The 24,127-nt window shown below is 55.9% G+C and overlaps 1 protein-coding gene across 3 annotated transcripts in view; it reads left to right on the top strand.

Annotated features, from left to right (window-relative positions):
• Positions 1–24,127, top strand: part of RNF220 (ring finger protein 220) — a 228,215-nt gene that overhangs the window by 87,228 nt on the left and 116,860 nt on the right. The window contains exon 2 of one of the 3 annotated variants that reach the window (XM_069788909.1): positions 1,153–1,227. The exons of the other annotated variants lie outside the window; for them this stretch is intronic. Within the exon in view, the coding sequence (XP_069645010.1) occupies positions 1,153–1,227 (75 nt within the window). The remainder of the gene's footprint in view (positions 1–1,152; positions 1,228–24,127) is intronic. 3 annotated transcript variants of the gene reach the window in all.

The following is a 24,127-nucleotide window of genomic DNA, read 5'->3' as shown; positions in this document are numbered from 1 at the left end:
GTGATGGTGAGTGTAGCCCCTTCCTACCATATAAACACCAATGAGTTATGGGTACCCCAGCCTCTAATTATGCAGTCAGCCCCAAATAGGCTGTGTCTAACGAGGCTGACAGACTAATATCTCAAGAGCCCTTAATGCGTTATCATCTCTTGCTGTATGACCTCATATTTATAACTGCTCTGGTGGGAGGTTGAGAAATGTCCTTCTCTTCCCCCAGCCCCCTCCCCAACTTTCCCCCCCCCCGGAGCAGCAGTTCTTCAGCCTCATCTGTTAGGATCAGGAGGAGAGAGGCGACTTCTCTCCATCCATCATGAGCGGAGTTCACGCTATTAGATGATTAAAGACATTTTTTATAATATTTGGAAGAGGCTTTGAAACGTCTCTCAAACAGTGTGATTAATGCCTGCTTAACCCTCGCCTGGCCGGGATGGTGTGGTGGGGAGGCGGGTGCACCCCGGGGCAGGGCTCCCCGAGCATCTCGGCGGTTGCCCGGCCGTTGGGCACCCCAAGCCCTGACAAGGTGTGATTCATGAGCGCGGGGCACCTGCAGGAAGCTCCGGCCTCCAGGCAGTTCCTAATGCACCGGGGACTTGGTGGTTTCTGAGGCTGCAACGGCCGGGGCAGGAGGAAGCGGTGCCTGCCCCCTCCCCAGCGCTTACACAAGAGGCCCCAGGGCTGTGCTGGTCCGGGTCCGCAAGCCGGACCATCCCACGCCGATGCTGTGGGTTTCAAGGGCTGGCAGGGAGAAGGGCTGAGCAGCCTGTGCCCATTCCCAGCTGTCCTGAGCTGGTGGGGTGTTTGCTTTCCTCATTTCCCCTTCTTTTTCCTCTGCCTCTTTGGACGACTCGATCTCAGAGGCAAGTGTCTCCAAACAAATCACGGGCATTAGATGCTCTGGTAGGATACACCTTTAGGATGTTGCATCCTTGCTCAGAGTTTGCCATAAAGACCCGTGGGGCTGGTGGACATGTTCACACTAAAATTTGTGTCGGCATTGTCTGGTACCTGCCAAAGGCCAAATCACTGATGTTCACTGACGTTGGTTCCTGTGGGGGAGTGGAGATTTGGCCTCGGATGGGGGAAGGATGCCCACCTCCTTTGATCACAGGCGCAATGTTTCATAATCTCAATTTCTTGTCAATTGATTGCCAGATAGAAGCGACAACCAAAGAGGGCCCCAGGCGTCTGCAACTGCCACTCATCGTATGATTTTAACTCTCCCCCTCTGTAAGTTTGCATTATTTTTTTCTTGTTGTTGTTGTTATCTAAATAAACCTCCCCTCCCTCCCCCTCCAAAAAGCCTCCTAGAAATCCCAATGCCCTTGTCAATTTGGTATTCAATGTACAAATAGCCGAGAAGGGTTAATGCATGATTAATAGGTGTTTTATTAAAATGGTTAATCTGTCATTATAGAGTCCAAAAGATCAATAGATTTCTTATAATCATGGCTTAAAATCATCTTTAGCACCACTGCTTATGGGCTTAAGACCCTGGGCAAGATGCTTAGGGGACCTGGGAGTCTCCTTTTAACTCCTTCTAGCCCTTCTGCCATCTCCCACAGATGGAGAAAAGCCGACACAGGGCTGCACGTACTGTTATGGTTACCATCCACCTTATTATTTATGGTTATTAAAATTGTCACACCTGAGCGACAGAAAAGGGAAATGGAAAGAGGGAGAAACTGGGAATGCAGCTGGATAAATGCTCTTTGTTACGACCGTCAGCAGCGCCCGAGCAGAGCGAGGTGGGGGCATGGCTGGGCTGTCTCCGATCCATTAGTGCCGTTGCAAAGCAGCAAGCATTGGCCAAGCATCGCCCCATAGCAGCCGTGCTCCTTCACTAACGAGCGCTGCCTTGCACGCCGGGGTGAGGCGGGGAGGTTCCAGCCTTGCACGGAGGTGAAGCCATGTGCCTGGTGTGAGCCAGGGTGTCGGCGGGCAGGGAGGACCGGCCCATGCCACCAGAGTCTCATCCGTGTCCTCAACCCCGGAGGCTGCTTTCCTGGCAGCTGGATGATGTTGGGTCTGGTTGACCCAACCCTTTGGGGTGCCTGGTCCAAGCTGCTTTTTGATAACTCTGGCGATACCGTGACAAATCCCAGAGACGCTGAGCTGCCGACCCCCAGCGCGAGGTCTCTGCAGGAGGAGGTGCTGTTTAGACAGGCTGACGTGGGAGCGGCTGAGCCAGCGCAGGCAGGGGGAAGCGCAGACCCCCCTCTGCCCCCTCACCGCCCCACAGCATCCTCTCCTCTGCGGCGGAGGAGGGATCCTGAGGTCACGCAGGGGGTCTGTGGCGGAGCCTGGATGGCAACGCAGAGCGCCGCAGGAGCGCTGTGCTCTGAGCATGAGGCAGGGCAGCTGGCACCAGCGAGTGGCCCCGAGTGGTTGTGGGAGCCTTGGCCATGGATGTTGCTGCAGCACTCATGCAGTGGAGACCCAGACCTGCTGCCTAGTGAGAGGAGCAGATGCTGGTGTGCTGGGACCTGTCCTGGTGGCCTGAAACCCCTCCCTGTGCCTCCATTTCTCCCGCCGAGATGCACGTGTGCAGGATGGGCAGACTTTTGCGCAGCCCCTGGCACTAAAAGCCTGTCCAAGGTTGGAGACCCTCACTCAGAGGCTGCTGGGAGCTGGTGCTTTCCCATAATTTGGCCATGCAGAGTGCCTCCGCCGCAGCCCCCTCCCTCACCTCCTTGCCCTGCATGGGGGCTCAGCCCCGCTCCCCACCAGGCTCTGCTCCCTGCCCAGCCCTGCAGCCCATGCCGTCCAAACTGTAGTTCAGGTAAAATGAAGGCAAGTTCGTACTGTTACTTTCCCCTTCTCTTCCCTGCCTGTCCTGCACTCGTCCTCCTTCAGGCTGGCTTCAATAACTCCCACCAGGCAAGAAATCCCAAGTCTGCCCCATCCAGCTGGTGGGTGTGTGCCCGGTGCGGGGGTCCCAGCCTGCCTGGAGGGTATCACTGCCTCCACCTCCCACCCTCACCGGTGCTCGGCGTGGGGCTGGGCGGAGATTTTCCAGACCCCCCTGGGTCCAGCCCTCTCCATCCCTGCCTCATTGCTTATTTCTGGGCCATTATGTTCGACAGGGAGAATTTGTTTCTGTCCAGAGCAGATCCCCGGACAGTCTCAAACCTCTGAGGATTTATCATCCTGAGCTTTTGTTTGTGGGTCTCCAGGACCCTCTGCCCCACAGCCGAGCCCAGATGCTTCTCTGTCTCCTCCACAGAGCCTGCTGCCCCCCCAGGAGCACTGACCCTGAGCTCTCTTCCCCCATGGATGCCCAGGCAATCCAGGCTTCCCCACGCCCCGGTCACACACGTGCCTGCAAAGGCCACTGCTGGGGGCAGGATGCTGCAGTCACTGTGGCAGGGGACATGTCCTACCAACCGGGAAGGTGATAGCTGTGGCTCCTTCTGGTTTTGCTCCCCAGGGCTGCCAAGGGAGGTGGCCCAGGGCAGGGCACTCTGGGTTCCCAGCATGGAAATCCCCTGGGATCCTTAGGTCACATTCAGCCAGCCCCAGGACCGGTGGCAGGGGAGGCTGGGCTTGTCCCCCTGCAGCCTCGAAATTGCATCTCTGCTTGCAGCCCTGCTCCACGGCAGCTGAGCAGCTGGGAGGGCCAGACCCAAGCAAGGTGTCAGCCCCCCTCGCTCGTCTCGGGGGTCAGCACTGACATCCCCTCGTGTCTAATAGAGCTGAAACAGCGGCGGCCGCCTGTGCCGAGTGACAGCGGGGTGACAGCAGGGGCGGCGCAGGTGCCAGTGCCATTGGCTGCACTCTCCATCTAAGCAGATGTTCAGCTGCTCCACGGTCATGCTGGTGAGGATTTGGGGTCGCTCTCAGCCGGTTCAGGTCTATCAGGACAGAGCTATCGGCTGGCACAGGTAGCAACCGGGGTTGCGTTTCCAAATCACCACCGCTGCTGCGTTAGATGGGGACCCCACTTGCCACCAGCCCCCTGCTCACTCTCCTCCTGTCCCAGAGGCCACTGTGTCGGTGACAGAAAGCTGCTCGGGAGGCCGGTGGAGTGTGACAGAGAAGGAAAGGGGTGCAGGGCTGGTCCACCAAAGCGCCGCCCCCGCAGCCCCCTCCCCTCCCTGGCCGCCCACATTCCTCTGCAGCAGTGCCAGAAAGCCGGGGACCAACCTTTGGCACATTTATTGACACTCCCTGAGTTCATACTGTGACTCTACAATCTTTCCCTGAGATTATTAAGAATTAATTGATCACTTTTATATTCCCCCCGATACCCAGTGCTGCTTCGCGACAGGCGGCAGGAGGAGGGAAGGGAGACAGGAGGAGGGCGGGGTGTGTGTAAAAAACACACTGATAAATGTTAATTACTCTTTTACAGCCCTTGTCAAATTCCAAAGCAAGTCATAAATTCATTAAACTCTAACGGATTAAGCACATGCAGCTTATTTAGTCGCCATAAACAAGATCATTTGGATGTTGATTTTCCCCTTTTTATTGCTGCAGCAGAAAAGGGGAAAAAAATCAGATGAGGGAAGCAGTTGGTGGTTACCAGGGAGTCAGAAAAGTTTGGATTTATTTCATATCTTGTTTTCTTGCTCCGTGGCAGCTCTCTGCAGCACATCAGTCCTCAGGTTGCGCCTGAGCAGCGTCTTGCCAGAGAGCATGGCCTTCCCAGGAGCCGTGTCCGTGTCCCAAGTGGCTGAGTCTGCATGGACAGCCCTGTGATGGACCACGCTGCACAAAAGGTCTCCATGTCCTCTCCATGCCCCAGGGCTGCCTTTGTAGTGCTGAGTCTCTTAAAGACCCAAGCAAGGTCTGGATGAGCAGCGACAGGGTGCTCAAAGACCTTTCAATGGTGGTTTTGGGCTGGGCTGGCTGCTCTGCACTCCATCGTGCTGGGAGGTCTCCAAGGGTAGGTTGTCTCCAGTGAGGCTCAACCTGGCCCCTGGGATGCAGGGATCTGCCCTCAGCCACTCTGCAAGGGATTGTGCAAGCAGAGTTAGCGTGAAAGCAGCTCTGCTCATTCTGGGATGTTTCAGCTCATTTAAGTGCTGTCCCCGAAGTGCTGACTGTGCCCAAGTGAGTGAGACGTGTCCCCAACCAAGCCCAGTGACAAGAGAGAGGAGGCAGGGGAGGGACAGGGCACCTTCAGCTGCTCTGAACACGGGGACATGGCCCAGGGTCTGCCAACCCACTCGGTGAGCTTGCCATCCTCTACTTGCATGTGTTAATAATCCAGGCTGACCTCCTGAGCTGTGGGAGCAGGGGAAGGAGAATGAGAGGAGGGTCATGGAGATTAATTAATACTCAGGGCTCTAATTACGAGTTTCTTCAACACTGGGCTTCTAATGAGGAACAGGCGCTGAGGCAGCCCCGAGTCCCACTGCCCCCCAGCTGGCCCTGCTGAGACATCTCCTGCCTCCTTGCAGGGGTGGTTTTACTGGGAGAGGGACAGGAGTTAGCCCCTGGCCACCAGCATCTCGTGCTGTGGCTCTGGGGCTCCGGGCTGTGTGGCGAAGAAGTTGCCATGCTGCTGTGTAACCCTGTCCATGCCTTGGGCTGAGTGCCAGAGACCTGCTGCCATCCCCAGCACGCCCAGCTCCCTGCCTTGGTCCTGTATCCAAGTGTGGGACGGGGGCAGGAGGTGGCCTGAGGGACCAAAGGACCTTGATGGGTGTCACAGCCTGGCCCTGCACAGTGGAGGGTGCTCCCCAGGTCTGGTGTTGGCAGGAGCCCTGGCCCTGCTGGCTCTGCTGATGCTGGTTAGCCATCTCCAGCTGAGTGGCTCATGGCCAGCGATGCTGGCCCTGGGACACGGCTGTGCTTCTCCAGCATCTCCTAGCCTCTGGTGAGGCTGTGCTCGTCAGGAGCTGCAGGCAGCCATGCGCTGCAGGCAGCAGAGGGAACTCTAAACACCTCACTGGAGCTCACTGCCTGCCTGCTGCCAGAAAAGTTTAGGGTTTTGCTTCAGAGTCCTCAGCAGTACTTCATCTAAAGGAGGTGGCCTGGGCGCTGGAGGGGTGACTGCCCTCCACCAGCCCCATCTGAGCCCATCTCTGAAACGGGTACAGCGCAGGAGGGTCTGAGCAGTGGGTACGTACGTAACCACCCTGGCCCTGCTCCCCTCTGCGTTTGCCTCTTGGGGGGCAGAGGGAAGGAGAGGAGCCGTTGAAGGTCTCAAATAGGACAGCGAAGGGGTGCCAGCCTTCAGAGCCCCATTCCCAGCAGGCATTTCCCTCCTGCAGTCCTCGCAGTGGGTACAGCGCGCACAGATAAGCGCCAGCAGAAGCATCCCTGCCCGCCAGATCCCTCCCTGCTTTCCCACTGCAGGGAGGTGCCCTCCGGAGATCTCCCCGGGCTTCTGAGCACGGACGGGGCATCCAGGGGTTAACGGAAGGAGCATGTCCCATGCTAAGCAGTAGCTAACAGCCACTAGCTAATAACTTTATGGCTTCAAAGCAGGGCATTTATCATGCTGAAGTTTGTTTATGCACTAGTTATATGGTGCATTATACCAGCGCTGTGTTTGGCTGATAAATTCTCCATGACAAGTGAGGCTACCAATGGGGACTCACTGAGTCCAAAAGACCAGTAGCTTTTTCCTGCACTCTGCTTTCTGAGATAAGGGTGTTTCTTCCCTCTTTTGTTTTTTAAGGAGGAAAGAAGAAATTTGACAACCTGTAAACTTAAAAAAAAAAAACAGGGAGATTTTTGTTCTGGGCAAGTTCACCAATGCTGTGGTCCCCTGATGGGGGCAGAGGAAAAGGTCCTGGTCCTGGCGAGGACCAGGCGGGCTGTGTGTGAGGACTTCTGTGCTGGCAAGTGATGCACGTGGGCCCGTGCCAGGAGATTTGTGCACGTACTGAGTGGGCACTGACAGCTTATAGGGGCTCGGGATGTTTCTGGGAACAGCCTACCTCAGCCCTGTCTGCCTTCAGGGAGGGTATTTTTTGGGTAGAAGTGTTAGAGGGCACTCTGGCAAGCCCCTAGTTCTGCCCAGTGTTTCTAAAATGAGCCATAATTGTAGCAGTCATCACTATTTTGAAGTTGTACATGTGTGCGATTTGTTGCTGAGCGCAGTGCAGCTGCTACATTCACCTGTACCTCCTCACTCTGGGTTAAATTGCTTTAATCCTGCTAATAATAATGACCTTCACATTTCTGGCTTGCTCTATCACAGGAGCCAAACCCACTTTGCAAACATTAACGAGCTTGGCCTCCCAACTCCATGCAAACCTGATGGGTCAGGATTATTTTTCCTGCTGCAGCGGTGGGGAAACTGAGGCATAAAGCGAGGAGCTGGCTGGTCTGAGCCTACCCAGAAGGGCACCCTTTGCTTTAACCAGTAGACCTCACCCTGCTCCAATTTGGACCAGTGTAGGCTTTCATGGATCTCACCTGTGGAACAAGATCTGGGGCTACCTGGCCAGTGGGATGCAGCGGGACAGACCCTGATGCCCGGACCTGCCTCCGCAGTGCCACCAAGGTGCTTCGTGTGTCAGCAGGGGAGCGGGACCCATGCTGCAGGATGCTGCGGGGGGGGCTGGGGTGTCCGTGGGGCCATGCCCACGGCCACGGCGCTTGGCCCTCTGCCCTGCTGCGACAAGCGGAAAGCCCCCCACTGTGGTCCAGTGTTTGGGGGCAAATGCCCAGCCCGCGGGCATGTGGGTGCACACCTCCCTGCACGCAAACGTGCTTGTTATGTGCATCCTGGTGAGGGCATGTTAGCGCATTTACCTGTGCACGCCTCTGTGTGCATGTATGGGTGTGCATAAACATGGATTCATTAGTGCACTACGTGCATCTCCATCTCCATGTGCTGCATTAGGATCCGTCCACAGGTGCCCACCTGCGTGGGCATCCCCGGGCCATGTAGCCGTCCCAGCCCGCGCATCTCCGGCTGCGTACTTGTTGCATCCCCGGCTGCGTACCTGTGCTGGCGTGCGCGGCCCTGGCTGCGGATCTGCATCGGTGGCTGCGTGCAGTGGCCCCTGCAGGCTGTAAATACTGCCAGTGTGGCGGGGAGGTTGAGCGGTTTATGGCTCAAGGTCAGGCCCATGAATCATAAAAAGGTGTCGGAAGGAGCATTAACTCCTAGCCTTCGCTCGGTCTCTGTGTGGTTTCAGGCGGGGCCCCGGAGGCAGTGATTAAAGGGTGCACCTTCCCCTTTCAGTTTTACGGTAAAAGGAAAGCAGTAAATTAGAAGCCCACAGGCTGGGGCAGGCCAGGTCCTGCCAGCGCAACAGCTAAGCGAGTACCTGCCGTGCGCCCCGAGACCCCGCCGCCGGCTCTGCACCCCCCTGCCGGCATGGCCCCCGTGCAGCCCCTTCCCATGGCGACCCCTTCCCGAGGGGCAGGGTCCGGCCGTGTGCCGGGCAGGCGGCCGTGCTCATGGCGGGTACATCCCTCCAGCCTTGCCCAGCCAAAGGCTCGGGATGGCTGGGGGTGCTCAGCCCTGTTCGCCCCAGGGAGCAGCAGTGCCTCTTGCTCTGCACCTTTTTACGACTCCAGCTATAATTAACTCAAGTAATAAAATTTTTTGAATCCAAATAGATATAATTAACGTTTAATGCCCCTGTTTTCTTGCGAGTTGTCAGGACTGTTAAGAGCTGAGTATTGATTGAAGAGGTGAGGCAGATGTTTCTGCTGCTGAGGCGGGATTGCAGGGGCAGAGGCAGAAAGCCCTGATAACGGTCGGGTACCCTGACCCACATCTGGACCTCGGGACAGCGAGTTGGGGCTGGGGAGAGCTGGGGCAATGTCCAGCGCTGCGGGGCTGACCCTAGCCCAGGGAGGCAGGGAGGAAGGGATGATGGCTGCTCACAGGATCCTGCTTTTTCCTACCGCTCAGCTATAGGTAGTCTCCAGCGCTGCAGCCTCATGGCGAGCACTCGGTCGTGGAGCGTTGCTGGAGGTTTCACCCTGCCAGCGCATGCTTCAAACCCACCACCTCCTGGAGAAGGGCTTTCAGGGACGGAGGTGTGAACGCACCCTGCCCCATCCTCATCCCGGCAGGAGTGTCATCCTCCGGTGCCTGACCCAGCTGGCAGCTGCCCTGGCATCCCTGGCTCATCCCCATCGCCACCAGCCAGGCTGGCGAGCAGGACATGGGACGTATGCAATAACGCCTTCCCCGAGCTGCTGCTGCCGCAGCCAGCCCCGATAAGGCACCGTGCAAAGGGCCGGGCGGGTTTGGCCATCGCCGGGCTGATTTCTCCCGGCTCCTGCCAGCTTGGCACGGCCGCTCACCCTCCGGACCTGCCTGCCGGACCTGCGGGCTGCGAGTCAGGCTGCCACCGCCTGCCTGGTACCTGCAATAGCAAGGGCCCGGGGGTAGGCTGGGAGCTGGAGCACATCTGCCCCAGGGGCACTGCACATCTGGCCGGGACACTGCAGGTACCGCAGCCCTTCTGGCCCCCAGCCGGCTGGGAGGCTGGGGCTGGGCTGAGTGAAAAGCCCAGGCACATGCTGTGCCCCTGTCCCTGGGCTGGGTTGAGCATTAGGTGTCTCTGAGGAGACGAGGAAGGGAGCATAGCAGCTTTCCGGGAGGGAAAATACTTCTCCTTTCCCTTAAAAAAAAAAAAAGTGCTTTTTCCCCTGGGGAATGGCATCACGGAGCCCTGGAATTGACAGGGCTGCCAGAGCTGATGGATGGCACCGGCGGAGGGAGCAAAGCGGGTCAGCAGAGCAGAAACCAGCAGGCACAAAGAGAGAGCATCCCTGCTCACCAAGGCAGGCGGTGACACCCTGTGCCGGGGCTGGGCCCACAACAGCCCCCTCTCTGTTGCGCTGGAGAGTCGGCACAGCTGGGGTACCTGGGGTGCCATCCTGCGATGCCCCCGGGCTCACCCCAACTGCACCCGCCGACAAGAAGGGCCTTTCTTCGTCTCTGCACAAGCCCTGATTGTTCGGATGCTTCCCCTGCCACCGCCTTGTGCTTCTGCTCTTCCCAGAGACGGTTCTGGGAGGAAAGGGAGGACTTGCAACATCTGCATGGCCAGAGCTGCTGGGGCTTCAAGGCTTCTATAGGGGCCGAGGTTCCTCGGGCAGCTCCAGACCAGGACGTCTCAGTCCTCTCGGTAGCTCTGCCGTGCGAGCCCACAACCCACCTGTGCCTCAGTTTCCCCACCGGTGGCTGAGGTCCTGCTCTGCCTTTGCAGGTATGCTGCAAAGAGTGAGTGTGTGCATTTGAGCCAGGGCACCCCCAAGAACTGGGGAGCTGCAGTGCCAACTGCCCCGGGCAGCCTCGGTGCGGGCAGTTGTGCTGCCAGGTCCTCTGCTTTCCCTCTTGGGCACACAACATCCCGCTGGCCATCCCAGAGCTGAGAAGGGGGAAACTGAAAGGTGAAAGTCTGGACTGGCGTGGGTCTCTGAGGACTGCTCCAAGCAGCGACCTGGCCGTGTTGTGAGGCTGGTGAAAGGAACTGAGTTTTGTAAATGGTGGAGGCAGTGGCTGCAGGGAGAGATTGAGAAACTGGGCAGCTGTGCTAAATCAGCCCTAACCTCACTGAAACTTGTGTGCACTCTCTGCTTCCTCATGAAAGACACCCAGACAGCCTCCCAGCAGGAGAGGGGACAGCAGCTTGCAGTGACACCAGGCGGGATGCTGGCTGTTGTGTTGTGACCGGGGCTCACAGACAGCAGGTCCAGCCTGGGAGCCCCTGGCTCTGCCAGTGGGAAGTGTCTCCTTCCCAAGCACTGTCCCCATCAGGCAACCATGGGAGGGCAGGATCTGTCCCCATCAAGCATGGGTGTGTGGGTAGGATCAGTGGGGAGGAAGGTCAGAGTGGAGGCAGGCCATGCTGAGCTGTAGAAAGTGAGAACTCTTTGGGGAGCTGGAGTAAAACAAGGGTGCAGTGAGCCCCAGGCTTGGGATCCAGGACTGCAGGCTGCTCCCTGTCTCTCTTGTGGGGTCAGTGGGACCTTCTCCTTTCTTCCCCTGAGCACAAGTAGGGAACAAGCTCCTGTCTCAGCTGGGAGGCCATAGCCCTTTGCCCAGGTCCCCCTGGATGGAAGCTCACAGTGCCCTCCAGGGATGCAGAGCTGCATTGTCCCTCCTGCAGCATGGGGACCCGGGGCAGGTCTCCCAGCTGATGGGTGGCAGGAAGAAGCCCAGGCGTCCTGGCTCCTGTCCCGTGCTCTGTCTGCGGCAGGAGGCTACGCCTGAAGCTGCTAGGCTGGAGGGACGTATCTCCTAAGGGATCTGAACCCTGAACTGTCATCTTTGCTCTCCAACATGCCCTGCTGCTGAGTTCCTCTGCAGCGCCGACCGCCGCTCCAGCAGCCGCAAGGAGGAGGAGGAGTTCGGGGAAGGGGCTCAGCTTCAAATCGATGCTGAGCACTGTGATAAGAATCTCTTATCACCCTTGTCATTGTAATGGCTGGGACTGAAATGCTGGGCTGAGTAAGGGCCAGATTTCTGCATGGCCGGAGAAGAGGAGGAAGCAGGGAGGCAGAGGTGGCTCTGGGATGAGGTCCCAGTGCTTTGAGCACCTGCTTGCTCTCTCCAGTGACGACCAGAACCAGCTCTCCCTTCCCTTCCCAGCCTTGGGGCTGCCCCATCTCCTTCCCCAGCTCCTTACAAGGAAGAGGAGCTCCCAGTGGCACGGGTGAAATGCAGTGAAGGAATGGGTCCTGCAGATCCAGACCACACGTGGGGGTGAGGGGCACACAGAGAAGAGCAGCCCCGAAGGCTGAATATTGCCAAGAGAGACTAGGAGTGAAAGGAAGAACTGGGAAGCATTCTGCTCCTGCCTTGGCAGCTACCTTCAGCTTCTTCCCACCTCCCCCAGGGCCAGGATCAGCCCCAGCCCTTCGGGGGGTGCAGCACAGGAACAAGACAGGCACACAGGAGCCAGTGGAGCAGACAGGGATCTGGGGGTGGGTAGTTCCAGGCCTTTGGGAATTCCTTCTGTTTCCATTACTGTCCAAAAGCAGATTTTCCAATGGGTAAGGAAAAGGGAGCTGGTAAGCTTACGCGCTCTGGGCAGTATTAGACTAGACAGTGGCAGCACTGAGTGCCCTCAGCATTGAGGCTCCCCCAGAGCCCTGCGTGTGCTCTGCCTTTAACCCCTTGTGCTTCTCCCCTATGTTTTATTAACAACTGTTGATTGGGATTCCAAGGTTGTCTGGCCATGCAGACACAGATAAAATCTAAGGCTGCTGCAGTCCCCTGCATCTCTGGACCCACCAATCTTTCTATCTACAATATCTCTCCTTCCACTAAGATTTCCTCCAGCGGACAAGCCGAAGAAGGTTAAACAGGGTCCTGCAGCAAGGCCACTGCTCTGTCCTCTGCCAATAACCATGCGGCTGGGGGATGTGTTAGCTTTCCGCCCTCTTGCCCCGTTCCCCTTTGCCGTGGCTGTGTGGGATGTCCTGCTGCTGGGTAGGGATGGCCGGGCAGGGACTGCAGTGCCGGAGGGCAGTGCTGCTCCAAAAGGCTTGCTCAGGGTCTGCGGCTGCCTGGGAGGCTTTGCTGCTGGCTCCACGCTGTTGGTGGCAAAAAACCCGAAGCTTGAAAGACCGCGAGAGCCCCACGTGCATGGGTGTCCTGCTGTTGGGGGCTCCTAGCCAGGGCAAGGTACCCTGGTGCACTGCAGAGCGGGGGATTTATCAGGCCCAACAGTTGTTCTGCTGGAGAGGGCGACTCTGAAGCTACGGACTGGTCTTTCCTATCACAGACCAGACCCAGTTTTCATGGCTACTCCCAGCTTGGTGGCCAGGGAACTGATGGGCAGGGGTGCTGGCACAGTGCTGAGCAGCCCACCGCTCCGGAGAGGCACCTCAGGACTCACCTGTTTAATTCCAGGAGGAGCAATGTCAGGTTGAGTGAAATTGGCCCCGCTGGAGGATTTATTCATTTCTCCTTCCCTCTGCCTCCTGCCAGGGGCTGCGCTAAGATCCCGCGCTGCACAGTCATCCTGCTAAAGCCGAGGGGGGCTTAGTGCTTAAATGGTTTTCATGCCGCCGCAGAGTTTAGTGCTTGTCAACAAGTCTGAGATCTTGCCGAAGAGCCTTGACAAACAGAGCAGCGGGGAGATGGGGAGGGTGGGCACCAGTGCTGGGAAGGGGGGAGTACGTGAGTCGGGTCTCCAAACCATCCTGCATACATGGGAACGTCCCATACCTAGCTCCGTGTATCCCCTCTGGCACAGAGACGAATTTGGCTGTCCCACACTCCAGCAAGAGGTATATTTGGCCCAGCTCTGAGTTTAAACCTCATGGAAACACCTTCATTAAGCCTCACTAATGTGAAAAAGCAGAGCTTGCCCATGGTTTTTAAGCCCTTGCTTTTGTAGGTTCTTGCAGAAATAGATGCATGCATACGAATATATTTTGTAGTCTGTATTCATCGGGCCGCTTTTACTGCTGGGGTAAGCCCGAAGCCGGCGGGGCTGAGTGCTGTTGCAGTAACGTGCTGGCTCTGCAGATGGGGATAGCAGAGCTCAGAAACCAAACCCGGCTCCAGATGCAACTTAAAAAGCTTGCCCTGCCTGGGGAGGGTGAGGAAGGCACCCTCACCTCCTCCTGCACCCCAGCATGCCCCACGGGGAGGAGAAGACCTTAAACTCCTTTCCTTTTGAGGAGCTGCATTTGCCAGAGATGAATTTGCTTAAGCATGGGATAGTTCAATTCAAGCTCTGGGACACAGATATGGCGCAGCGCGGAGCTGCGAGGAACATGGCACGGGTGAGCCGGCAGTGCCGAGGTCTGGAGGCCACTCGTCCTGTGGTCCCCCGGGAAGCCACCCCACACCTTGGTGACAGCATGGGGAGCGAGGAGGCAGGCATGGCGGGGCAGGCTGCTCCCACCCCGGGCGTGCTGCAGCAATAGCAGCCCCCGAGACACCCGCTCCTGTGGGATCTGCTGCTGCCAGTGGGTCGCCCGAGTCAAGCGTTTGAGCAGGATTCGGAGGAGAGCTGGGTAGTTTTATGGGCAGTAATAGTATTTACAGCCCTGCTGGCTGAGGCACTGATCCAGGGGGAAGGGAGCCCCCTCCCCAATGAAAACCGGATTGCAACACTATCCCACCTCCAGCCTTCCCAAGGGCAGGACTGGCCCCATCCTTTTTTTGAAGCATCCTTGGTTGACTGATGCCCTGTGAATCCATGGGTCAGTCCCACCTGGCATGGCCAGCGTTCCTGTGCTGGTGAGGTCCTCACCTGGTGTAAACTCACACTTCTCCATGGATTAAGCCCTTCATTTTCATGGGAAGTGATAGAGATTTTCTTTCTACACCGCACTCCTTGGCTTTGTCCTGCCATCCGCAGTAACTGCCTTCCTTGGCAGCTCCCCTGCCCGACGGGCAGGGATGGCAGGCAGCCCCACGCACACCCCACATTGTTTTCCCATCACCTGCCACAGGCCCCGTATGTTTTCATTTAGTCGACATAGGGGAAAGCTGTAAAACATATGTCTGCTTCCCAAGGAGAGAGAAGAAAATGACTCCAACAGCTTGGTCCAGTTAACGGCTTGGGCTCTTGACTCCGCGGTTGGCTTTGCAGGGACTTTGTTTCATGCTCTGCATTAGCTGGCCCCCTTCTCTGGCTGGACCAAGGTGTGCGTCTGGGGGGAAGGATATTTGGGGGCAAGGATGCTTGGGGGGGGGATGCCCCCAGCAGCTTGGGGAGCGTGGTGGGGCTGTGCTGCCCCCCGAGAGCGAGCAGGCAGGAGCACTTTCCACCCCACCCTCTGCGGGCTCCTCCCAGCACAGCTCCCCATCCATCCCATACATTTACCTAACGCTAATGAGACGTATTGATTGGAATGATGGGATTTGTAAAGGTCGCAGGGTTAAAGTACATAAAACCAGCCTTTCTGGAGCTGCAATATCAGGGCCGATGGGTCTGGTGGGAGAGATTAAAGGCCTCGTGCTGCAAGAATGGAGAGAGCTGACAGCAATTACATTTCAGATGTGTGCATAGTTATAACCCCCCCCTCCACAAGACAGGCGACGACGTCCCTACCACTGCAGAGCAGGTCTCCAACCCCCCCATCTCCCTCTCAAAAGCAGGATTCCGACAGAGCAAATCAGGGAATGAAAGAATGAGAGAAATGGGGAAAGAAGAGAAAGAGAAAGGCTGGAGATCGTTTTGGAGAGGTGGTGCCCAGCCCCATCCCTGTGGCTAGGCTTGTGCCCCTCTTTTGGGATTCCCAGCTGAGCTGTTGTGGCATCACTGTGCTAAAATCACATGGTGGAATGTAAACTCTGAAAACACTGTGGTCCCTTTTGTTAGGGCAGGACTCCCACTACTGGTAATGAGCTGGCAGGTCATTAGAGCTCTGTCTGTCCCCTGGAAAGGTTTACGCTTGAGGACTGGAGGAGTCCAGACCCTCAGAACCACAAATGCAGTCGGCTAGAGGTTTGTCCCAGGTCAGGGCTAACGGGTCTTGCCATAGGAGGCATATGGATCTGGACATTGCTTTTTCTAGAGGTGTTTGTCAGCCACATCCAGGGATGCCTGTGAGCTCAGTCCCTCATTCTCTGCTCTGGACTGTGCCCACCAAAGGTTCCTCCTGGAGCCACAGCACCAGCCCAGCTCTGGTGGAGTCATCTCGCTCCACCATCCCTCCTTGCAGGCCCCTCTCTGCACTGCGTGTTTGTTTCTTGATCCAAAACAGAGAGGAAAGAGCACAGCCAGGACAGTTGTACCACCTGAAGCTTATGTGCTTCTAACATTGTGGGTTCCTGCACTGGTTCTGAGGTACAGGGGAATAAATGTGTGCCTTGGTGGCTTTCCTGGGTCTCCAGAGGGAACAAGTAGAGAGACATGAGCTAGCCTGAGGGATACGCTCATGTTAAGGAAGGACTAATGTCAACAATATCACTACACACAGGAACAGCTAAATTAGCTCCATGACCAAGCTTCATTAGCCCAGGCTTAGAGCTCAGCTCCAGGCAGGAGGAAGCCCAGCTCAAGGGCCTTTCAGTCCCAGCTCATCTTGACTTTACATCACCCACTGTACCTCTCACGGCAGGATTAACACCAGAGGCACCTGGGACTCAGGAAACCTGGCTCCATCTGGCATCACGCCAAGTCAAGAACATGAGCAGGGGCTGCACTTCCCCAGGGATGAATCCCAAGATGAAACCCAGCAGGGACAAGGAGCCATTTACTATGCAAGGAAAGAGGCACGTTGCTCTCCTGTAACTGTAGCTGCCTCAGGCTTAGTCTTTCCCTGGTGACAAGGCAGGGCTCAGCACATGGCACGAAGTACCAGCGATCTTAACAGCCCCTGCAGAGCAGTTGTGCACAGCAGCTTTCCCCTACTGCCCATCCACACATGCTGGAGCTTTTAAATCCTCCCCCAGAGCCCTGCCGAAGGGGCTGACACCGGGAAGCAGGAGCATCCCCCGGCACTGCAGCTCGCCACCAGTCCCAGCCACCCGCCCATGTAGCTCGGTCTTTATTTATCCCTCCCGCGCACTCGCTTTCCCTCTCTCAGATGGTAATGAGTGGTTTGCACTGGGAACTAAATGAAGTTGATTGCCCACTGGTGTCTGCCATTAGTGGTAATTAGTTAAAACATCAGAGTATAAACAGTAAATTGGCTCTAATAATTAATACTAGCACTCAAGCATATGAGAGACACAGAGACTGGGAGAGAAGCAGCGGCAAGCTTGTAAAATCAGCTGGGGCTGCTTTAATTAAAAAAGAAGGAATGTAAGTAACACAGTATTGGAAAAAGGACAAAAGCCATCAGGATCTTGCTCGTTAGGAGCGTGGTCGTGTCTCCCCTGGAGTGCAGCAGGGCCGAGGGCTTGCCTCGAGCCTCGGGTACCCGCCACTGCAAGATGCAGAGCCCACAATGCAGAGGCTGCTGCATCCCTGAGGTGCTGGGAGACCACTCGTGTGATGAGTTTTAGCCTTGTTGCCAGTCTCTGGGGGCAAGAGGGAGGACCGTAACATGTGGATCTGCTCCTGCGGATGTGAGGCAAGCTGTGTGGAAGGGTGGGATAATCCCATGGGATTTTTCAGATGAGATCTGCTTGGATCAGAGGGGCTGGCTCATTTGGCTGCTCCCTGCTTAGTAAAGAAAGGCACCATCCTCTTCTCTTTCCTCCAGTGGCAGATTTCACCTGAGCTGTCCTTTGGGAAGAAGGAGCCAGCAAGGGCTGGGTGGGTCCTGCCAGGGAAGGTTGGGTTTACTTTTAGAATAACAATTTTTTTCCACAGGTTTTGCCAACCTGCATCCTTCCCCTTCTTCCAGCGACCTTCTTCCCCTTGCGCACCTTCCCCTTCTCCCAGCCAGCTTCTGCGGGGAGTTCCCATAGCTCTGCCTCAGCAGAAAGCCCTCTGCCCCCCAAGTGCCTTCAACACTTCATCTTAAAAGTAATAATAAAATACAGTGTAACGCAGTAATATTGTTGGTGCTGGGGTGGTGCTGAGCACCTGCAGCATGGGTCTCCCCACCAAGGCAGGCGCGTTGGCTGTGCCCCTTGCAGCCCCCGGCTTGGGCAGAGGTGGCAGAGACGAGGCGTTTGGGGAGGAGGAGGAGGCTGCATGTATATCACTATTAATCATCCCTGCGTACGTTAACCATGCTAATGTCGTAAGTGACAATAGCCCATCTCAGCTCGTGATTTAGGGTCTGTGAACGGAAGCTGGGCTCCTGGGAGTAAATGCGTGAATCCTCCGCTGGTACTAAACCTTCTAATAAATCTAACGCACACCAAAAAGCCCTGGGCACTAAATCCCAGAATCCGGTAATTGAAACCCTTACAGCTCTCAGAATAAAGGTAACCGGTGAGTGGAAGTGAGTGTATGTTTTTACAGAATATACATCCTATCTGCACCTGATTACCTTCAGCAGAGACAAAGGAAACCTGGTGCCTCTTCGTGAAGCACCTCGTTCCACAGACTTAAAATAATACCTTTGAAAATAAGAACCAAGCAGCCTCGTGCTGCAGGGGCTGATGCTGTGCTCTGTAGACCCGAGCGGGCAGGAGCAAGGAGCCGTGGCTCCTTGCTGCGTCCCACTGCTGCCCCAGCCATTGGCAAATGCCACCAGGACTGCTGCCGGTCCATCCGTCTGCTGCCCTGGGCCGTAGTGCCATGGTGCCATGGGGGTCGGTGGGCTGGCACGCTTGGGGACAGTCACCAACCTCGCCTGGCTCATGCATGCCCTTGCAGCAGGCTGTTAGTACCAGCAGAGGAGTGTCCCTGAGCTGTCCCTGCGCTACAAGTCGCAGGGGCAAAGGAAGGGCAGGACGTTCCCGTGGGGCTCAGCATCCCGGCCAAGGTGGGCTGGTGCAGGGCAGGTTCCCGGGACAGCGCGGGTGAAGGTGTTCCCCTACCAAGCATGTCTTCAGTGCAGGGAGCAGCTGGACAAGCAGAAGCATGTGTGCGGGGCTGATCCCCACTGCTGAGAGTGGGGCGTTTGCAGGCACAAGTATGTTCGTGTTGTGGCAGCAATCAGTTCGGCATCCTTCTCACGGCTTGTGTGTTCCTGGTAGCCAATGCTGAGGCTGTTTATTGTTTTGTTTACTTGAAAAAAGATCACGGTGTTTTATTCTGCTTTTAATCTCTGTTACAGACCACTCTGTAATGCCTTGGCAGGGGACTTAATAAATATAGTCTTTTGGATAATGAATGGTTATGATACAGGCAAGCTTGGGGGAGGTTGCAGAGGAGAGATGCTGCACAGGGAACCCGGCTGTGTTTGGAGGCAGGAGGACCATGTCCTCCCCGGGATCAACCCTTCACAAGGTCCCGCAGCCCTGGCTGGTGGCCGGGATGCAGGAGTTGCCCAGCCCTTTCCCGGTTCAGTATCCTTCATCATGTGAAGAGGGCTGAGACAGGCAGGGATCAATGCATACGCCTGGTGTCCTGCCTGGCGGTAACCACAAGCCTGTCATCCACTGGGACTGGTGGGTGCCCTGTGCCCATGCACCTTGGGGACCTGGGAGCCATCCCATGCACACCGCAGCACCGTTTCGTGCAGCACTTCTGTTATGATGGCTTTCTGTAGGAGATTTCTCCAAAACGAGAGAATTGGATTTTTTATTCCCCCTCTTCCTACCTTTCCCTTTACCACTGCCTGACTGTCCCTCTGTATTACCGTGGATCATCCTCGCAGCCCCTCTTGCCATCTCCTACCCTCTGGAACCCTGCATCCCTCCCGCCGTGCCATCTGCACGCCAGCACACCGGCACAGCCATTTTTGGGTGAGCCGGTGCCGGGCTGCAAGCAATCAATGACAGACGCCTGGCGTGGCTGCCCACCCACATCTCCCATCCCATCCTGGAGTGCTGGGACTGTCCCCTTGGGGACAACCACGGGATTTCCATCGTCTCTCCCCTTCCTTCCCCCCAAACCTGGGGGGAGCCTGAGCACCCTCATTTCTCAGGTCACCGCTTGGCTAATGGTCTATTAATTTGTTCAATTGTCCCCTGTGAGGCAAACTCAATTTCTCCCTGAGATTCCTCCCTGGCTGTCGACACAGTGATGGATAGGACAAGCGGCTGTCACCGCCGGCCCCGGCGCCCGCTCGGCACGCCGGGCACCCGCGCCGGCCCTCTGCCTGCACGCTGCTGCGGCTCTGGCGGGGCCAATCCGCCGCCTCGCACCCAAGGATCTGTCTCCAGCAATGAAAAATGACAGAAATATTTAAGGACAAATAAGGTTTACAAACCCAATTTAAAATTATTACGGGAGGCCCCGGCTGCAGATGGGCCCAAGCTGATTCGCGGCGGCAATCAAATCGAATTTTCTTATCGTTGTATTATTTTAGGGCGTTATCTGGCCCCATAATGCAGTTATAAATTCAATTTCATCTGCGAGCGTTCATTGTTTACTGTCGCCTGTTTGCCGGGGAAAATGTAAACACTTCGCAGCCCTCGGCTGCAAAATTAATTTCTGGCAGAAAACGGGAAAGGGGAGAAAAAGTGGAAGGTGCCAAAAAAAAAAAAAGAGAGAAAACAGGAAAGGTGGTGGCGGGAGCGCTGCCGGGCACGGCACGAGGGCTGGCCAGGGCACCGGTACTGTCTTTGCTGCTTGTGCCGATCAGCTGCTGCGGCTGGCTGCCACCGCGGTGCCGTGCGTGGGACGGCGGTGGATGAGGATGGGTAGGGATGGGTGGGGATGGATGGGGACGGGTACCCGGGCGGCATCGGTGGCTCTCGCCTCTCCTCCCCGCTGCCACGTTTCTTCCCCATGCAAAAGGAGAAAAAAAAAGACTCAGTGACCTGCTGGGGCTGCCAAGGGAAAGTTGAAGGTCTCCCATTAATTCCAGACTAAAAATGACAAATTCATCTTCTACGACAATTAAATGAAGTCAGTAATTGATGCTAATTGATCTTCAGCCGAGAGGGCTCTTACTGCTTTGCCGTGCTCTCTCAGAGGCTCTGGCGCTTCCCCCCTTCCCCACTCCTCCTCCCCGCGGCCCCCCGGCCGTGGGGACGTCCCCAGGGCCCCGACGGCTGCCCCCGAGCCTGCCCAGCCTGGCCAGCCCCGTGCATCTCTTTCGGCCACTCGCTTCTTGGAGTTTGCATTTATTTTCTTTTTTCTTTCTTTTTTTTTTTTTTTTGGAGGCAGGTACCAGGCCTGGCTGTGTTAGCGACAAAGGATTTATAGCCTACAGCTGTGTAGGTTTCCACTTAATTTTTATAAGCCCAGCATAAGAGCCAGCAGGGGGTAAAGCACACTTGGATTTTCTCTACTTAAAATATTACAATGTTAGCACTTTTGCTTGAGCCCTGAAAAGGGGGCGGTGGGGGGGCTGGATGCGTGTGTGTGTTTGGGGTTTTTTTTTGGTGTGTTTTGTTTTTTTTTTTTTTTTCTTTTTTTATGAGAGCCCTTTAATCTCAAGCCAATATGTCAAAATCAAATTAAGCCTTGGAAGGGGAGCGGGCTCAGCGTGCCAAGCTCGCTCGCTGGGTTGTAAATGTACAATTGTTTCTGGGAGCTGTTATTAAAGCGAGGTGACTGCTGCCCATTAAGGGACCCTGACGTCACGTCCTCCAGCCGCGCTTGGGAAGCGGCACTGGGAGGAGGGGGACGGGGCTCAGCCATGCGGTGGCCGTGGGGAGGGAATGGACCCATGGCATCCCCTGGACCAGAGCGGAGGGAGGGTGGCACTGACCCTGGGATGGATGGGCAGCATGGTGGCACCAGCAAAAGAAGCCCTGGGGACCCCTGAGGACCTCTGGGGACATGGCATGTGCTTCCACGCAGAAGAGCGGACCCCCCGAGGAACCATCGGAGGGGCTGGGTTTGGGGCTTCCAGCAGGGGCTGGGTTTTGGAGGTAGGACTTGCTCAGCCAGGACTTCCCCGAGCCCTTCTGGAGAAGCAAAAAGGGGAAATAATGGGAGGGGGGTCCAGTTTTTTCTAATGAAAAAGTCCCTGTTTGCTTTGGTTGAGAAGCCCATTTCTTGCCCAAGCAAAACGCTGTCAGCAGGGTGGTGGTACTGGCTGAGGGGTGCCCTGCAGAGCCCCCTGCGAGGGATGGGATAGCATCGCTATTTTTGGTAGCCAGGGCTCTTTGCTGGGCAGTAGTTAGGGGGAGGAGGGGGCAAGCCTTGTCCCTAGTAGTTACTGAACCCCCCTGATGCGGAGGCAGGATTTGGGGTGCTCTGCTGTGGGGTACACATTCTGCATGGGGGTGGTGAGCCATTTGCAGGGGGTCATACCGTGGCAGGATGCTGCCGTCAGCACCGTCAGGAGTATTTTAAATCCACATTTCTGCTGAGCTTCACTGCAAGCAAAGTGACAGCAATGACAATACTGTAAAGTATCACCATTCTTCACTCAAGACAGTTTATAATTATCCATAACGCTGATATCTGACATGATATTTAGACTGTGCAGGTCTTTAGGGTGGTCACTTACCGCCTTTTAATTCATGCAGTGGAACTGAAATGGGCTGGAGAAGCGCGGGGTGCAGCGGGAAGGTGTGTTGGCACATGGAGATCTGCTCGCCGCCCTCTCCCATCTGACCCGACATCAGCTCCTACAGATGCCGAGGCAGGTGGTCCCTGCTCCGTATCCCCAGATCCCTGATTTCAATGCATCGAGTTTCACAGCTCACCAGGAGCCATCCAGGACTGGATGCTGCGGTCCCAGTGATGTTACCATCAGTGCTGGGGCGAGGACCCAGCACAAGGACAGCAAGGAGACCTCACGCCTCCTCTTGGCCATGCCACGCTGGGCAAGAGAGACGAACTAGCAGGCAGGATAATTAGTCCTGGTGAGAGGCAGTGCTAATGAGACGGAGCGTAGTGCTGCACTAACGGGGCTGTCTTGCTTCCAGGACACGAGACGGGAGCTCTGCGCAGCATTGGGCTGTCCTGGGTGGACGTATGAGCTCATTAGGAGCGAGCTGAGAGACATCTAACATGAAGCTGTGGGCAGGGTGTCAGCCCCTGGGGTGGGCAGCCCCTGGGACCCCAAGAGGTGTAGGTAGCACTTGTCTGTATCGGCTGGGCGATGTGACAGAGAAGCCTGCATGGCTGTTGCAGGCTGCTTTCACTGGTCTTGCTGGGTCACCGCTGGGAAGCAACGGCACAGGTAGTTCTGTCCTCTGGTCTTTATGGGTCCCACTAAATCCTGTGTAATATACTGTAAATAAAGTTTATAGCTGAAATCGGTGTTTTACAGGGGCAAACCATAGTCCAGCTGCAGAGCTGCAAACAAGTGCGCTGTATGCAAAGGGGAGACAGCACCAGAGCCCCGACCTGTTTCTTGGGCATGTTTCACTGGGTCTTAGGGAGAGCATAGCTTGCACCAGCTGGCTCTGCCTTTGGACGTGCTCATCACCCGCACGTGGCTCGCGCCTCCCAGCACCTATTCCCCATAAGCAATTGAGACCAAAAGTCATTTGCAAAGTGAAAATAAATGACTTTCTGCAAGTCATGCAGGGAATCGGCAGTGAGGGCAGAGGTAGATGTCATGCATGGGGAAACTGAGGCAAGGAGTTGTGCTTCAGCATCATGTAACAAGGCTCTGGCAGAGCCGGGAGGGAGCCCTTGTGTCACCTTCCTTGTGTCTCTGCTGTTGATGCCTGACATGGCGTGCAGGGACTTGACCCTCTGCACGGGGCCATAGAAACCCCAATATGTCAGAGGCACCCAAAATACCCCCCTCACCTCTTTTCCCGTGGCTCTGCAGCTGGAGGGGCCAGTGGGCAGGGCTGTGGCTGCGAGAGCACTCCGGGTTGCTCAGCGATTCCCAGACGTGCTGCGCTTGCTGTTTTCCGGGAACCCAGCGGCCTGAGCAGAGATAAATAAGTGATACAGACATCTCTGCACTAAACACACATGACGCGCTCCCTCCTGCTCCCCCCCCCCACGCACACAGTTCTATTAATCCTGACAAATTATGACGTACAGACGTGTAATGCAAACTGATTCATCATACATTCAAATCTGCTGTGTGGGAGCAGCAGGAGGGCAGAGGCAGACAAGTGTATTACACGGATAATGTATTTGACGTATTAATAAAACCAGCCGCATTGCTCAATCTGGAGTGAGGGGGGGATGCCGATACATCATGACAGATCACATATTGATGGAATCCAGATGTTGGGAATCATAGTCTTGGGGCCTTTCTTCTATTGACTAAAGGTAAAAAATGCAGGCTGTCAGCACATTAAATCTCCACTCCGCTCGCAGAGGCTGGGGGAGTGATTATTTATTTCTGGAGGATGAGGAAGCTGCTCCCCATGTCCCCTGTCCCGTTAAACCAGCCATCTGTGAGGGAGGATCAGGAAAAGAATTTTGAACCCTCCTGCTATTTGGTTGCCTCTTGACTGCAATGACCAGCCAGAGCACACGTTAATAGGGTCCCATCAGCTTGAAATCATTGGCTCGGCCCCTCAGCTGATGTAAATCAGCATCAAAGTGATCCCCACTGAGCACCTGGCCTCGGATTTTTAGCCAGTGAAACAGTCAAAACTACCCCCCTTGGGTTTACCAGTGATGCTGCTGCTTCCCGTGTTTTGCTCCTCTTGGACAGTGATGCTGCTCAGCTCTGTCTCCCTTTTTATTCTTGTTCTGAGCACATCGTGAGTGGTTTGAGTGAATGTTACATACATACTTACATGCATACGCATATGTGTATCCATCAGATATTTTTAGTATTTTTCAGGGAAAAATATTCTGTTACTCACACTTTCATGGGTAAAGGTCATTGTGCCAATAACAACTCCAAC

The sequence above is a fragment of the Haliaeetus albicilla genome, chromosome 8 (assembly GCF_947461875.1).
Source record: "Haliaeetus albicilla chromosome 8, bHalAlb1.1, whole genome shotgun sequence".
Taxonomy (NCBI): Eukaryota; Metazoa; Chordata; class Aves; order Accipitriformes; family Accipitridae; genus Haliaeetus; species Haliaeetus albicilla.
This window is presented reverse-complemented; position numbering and strand designations above follow the sequence as displayed.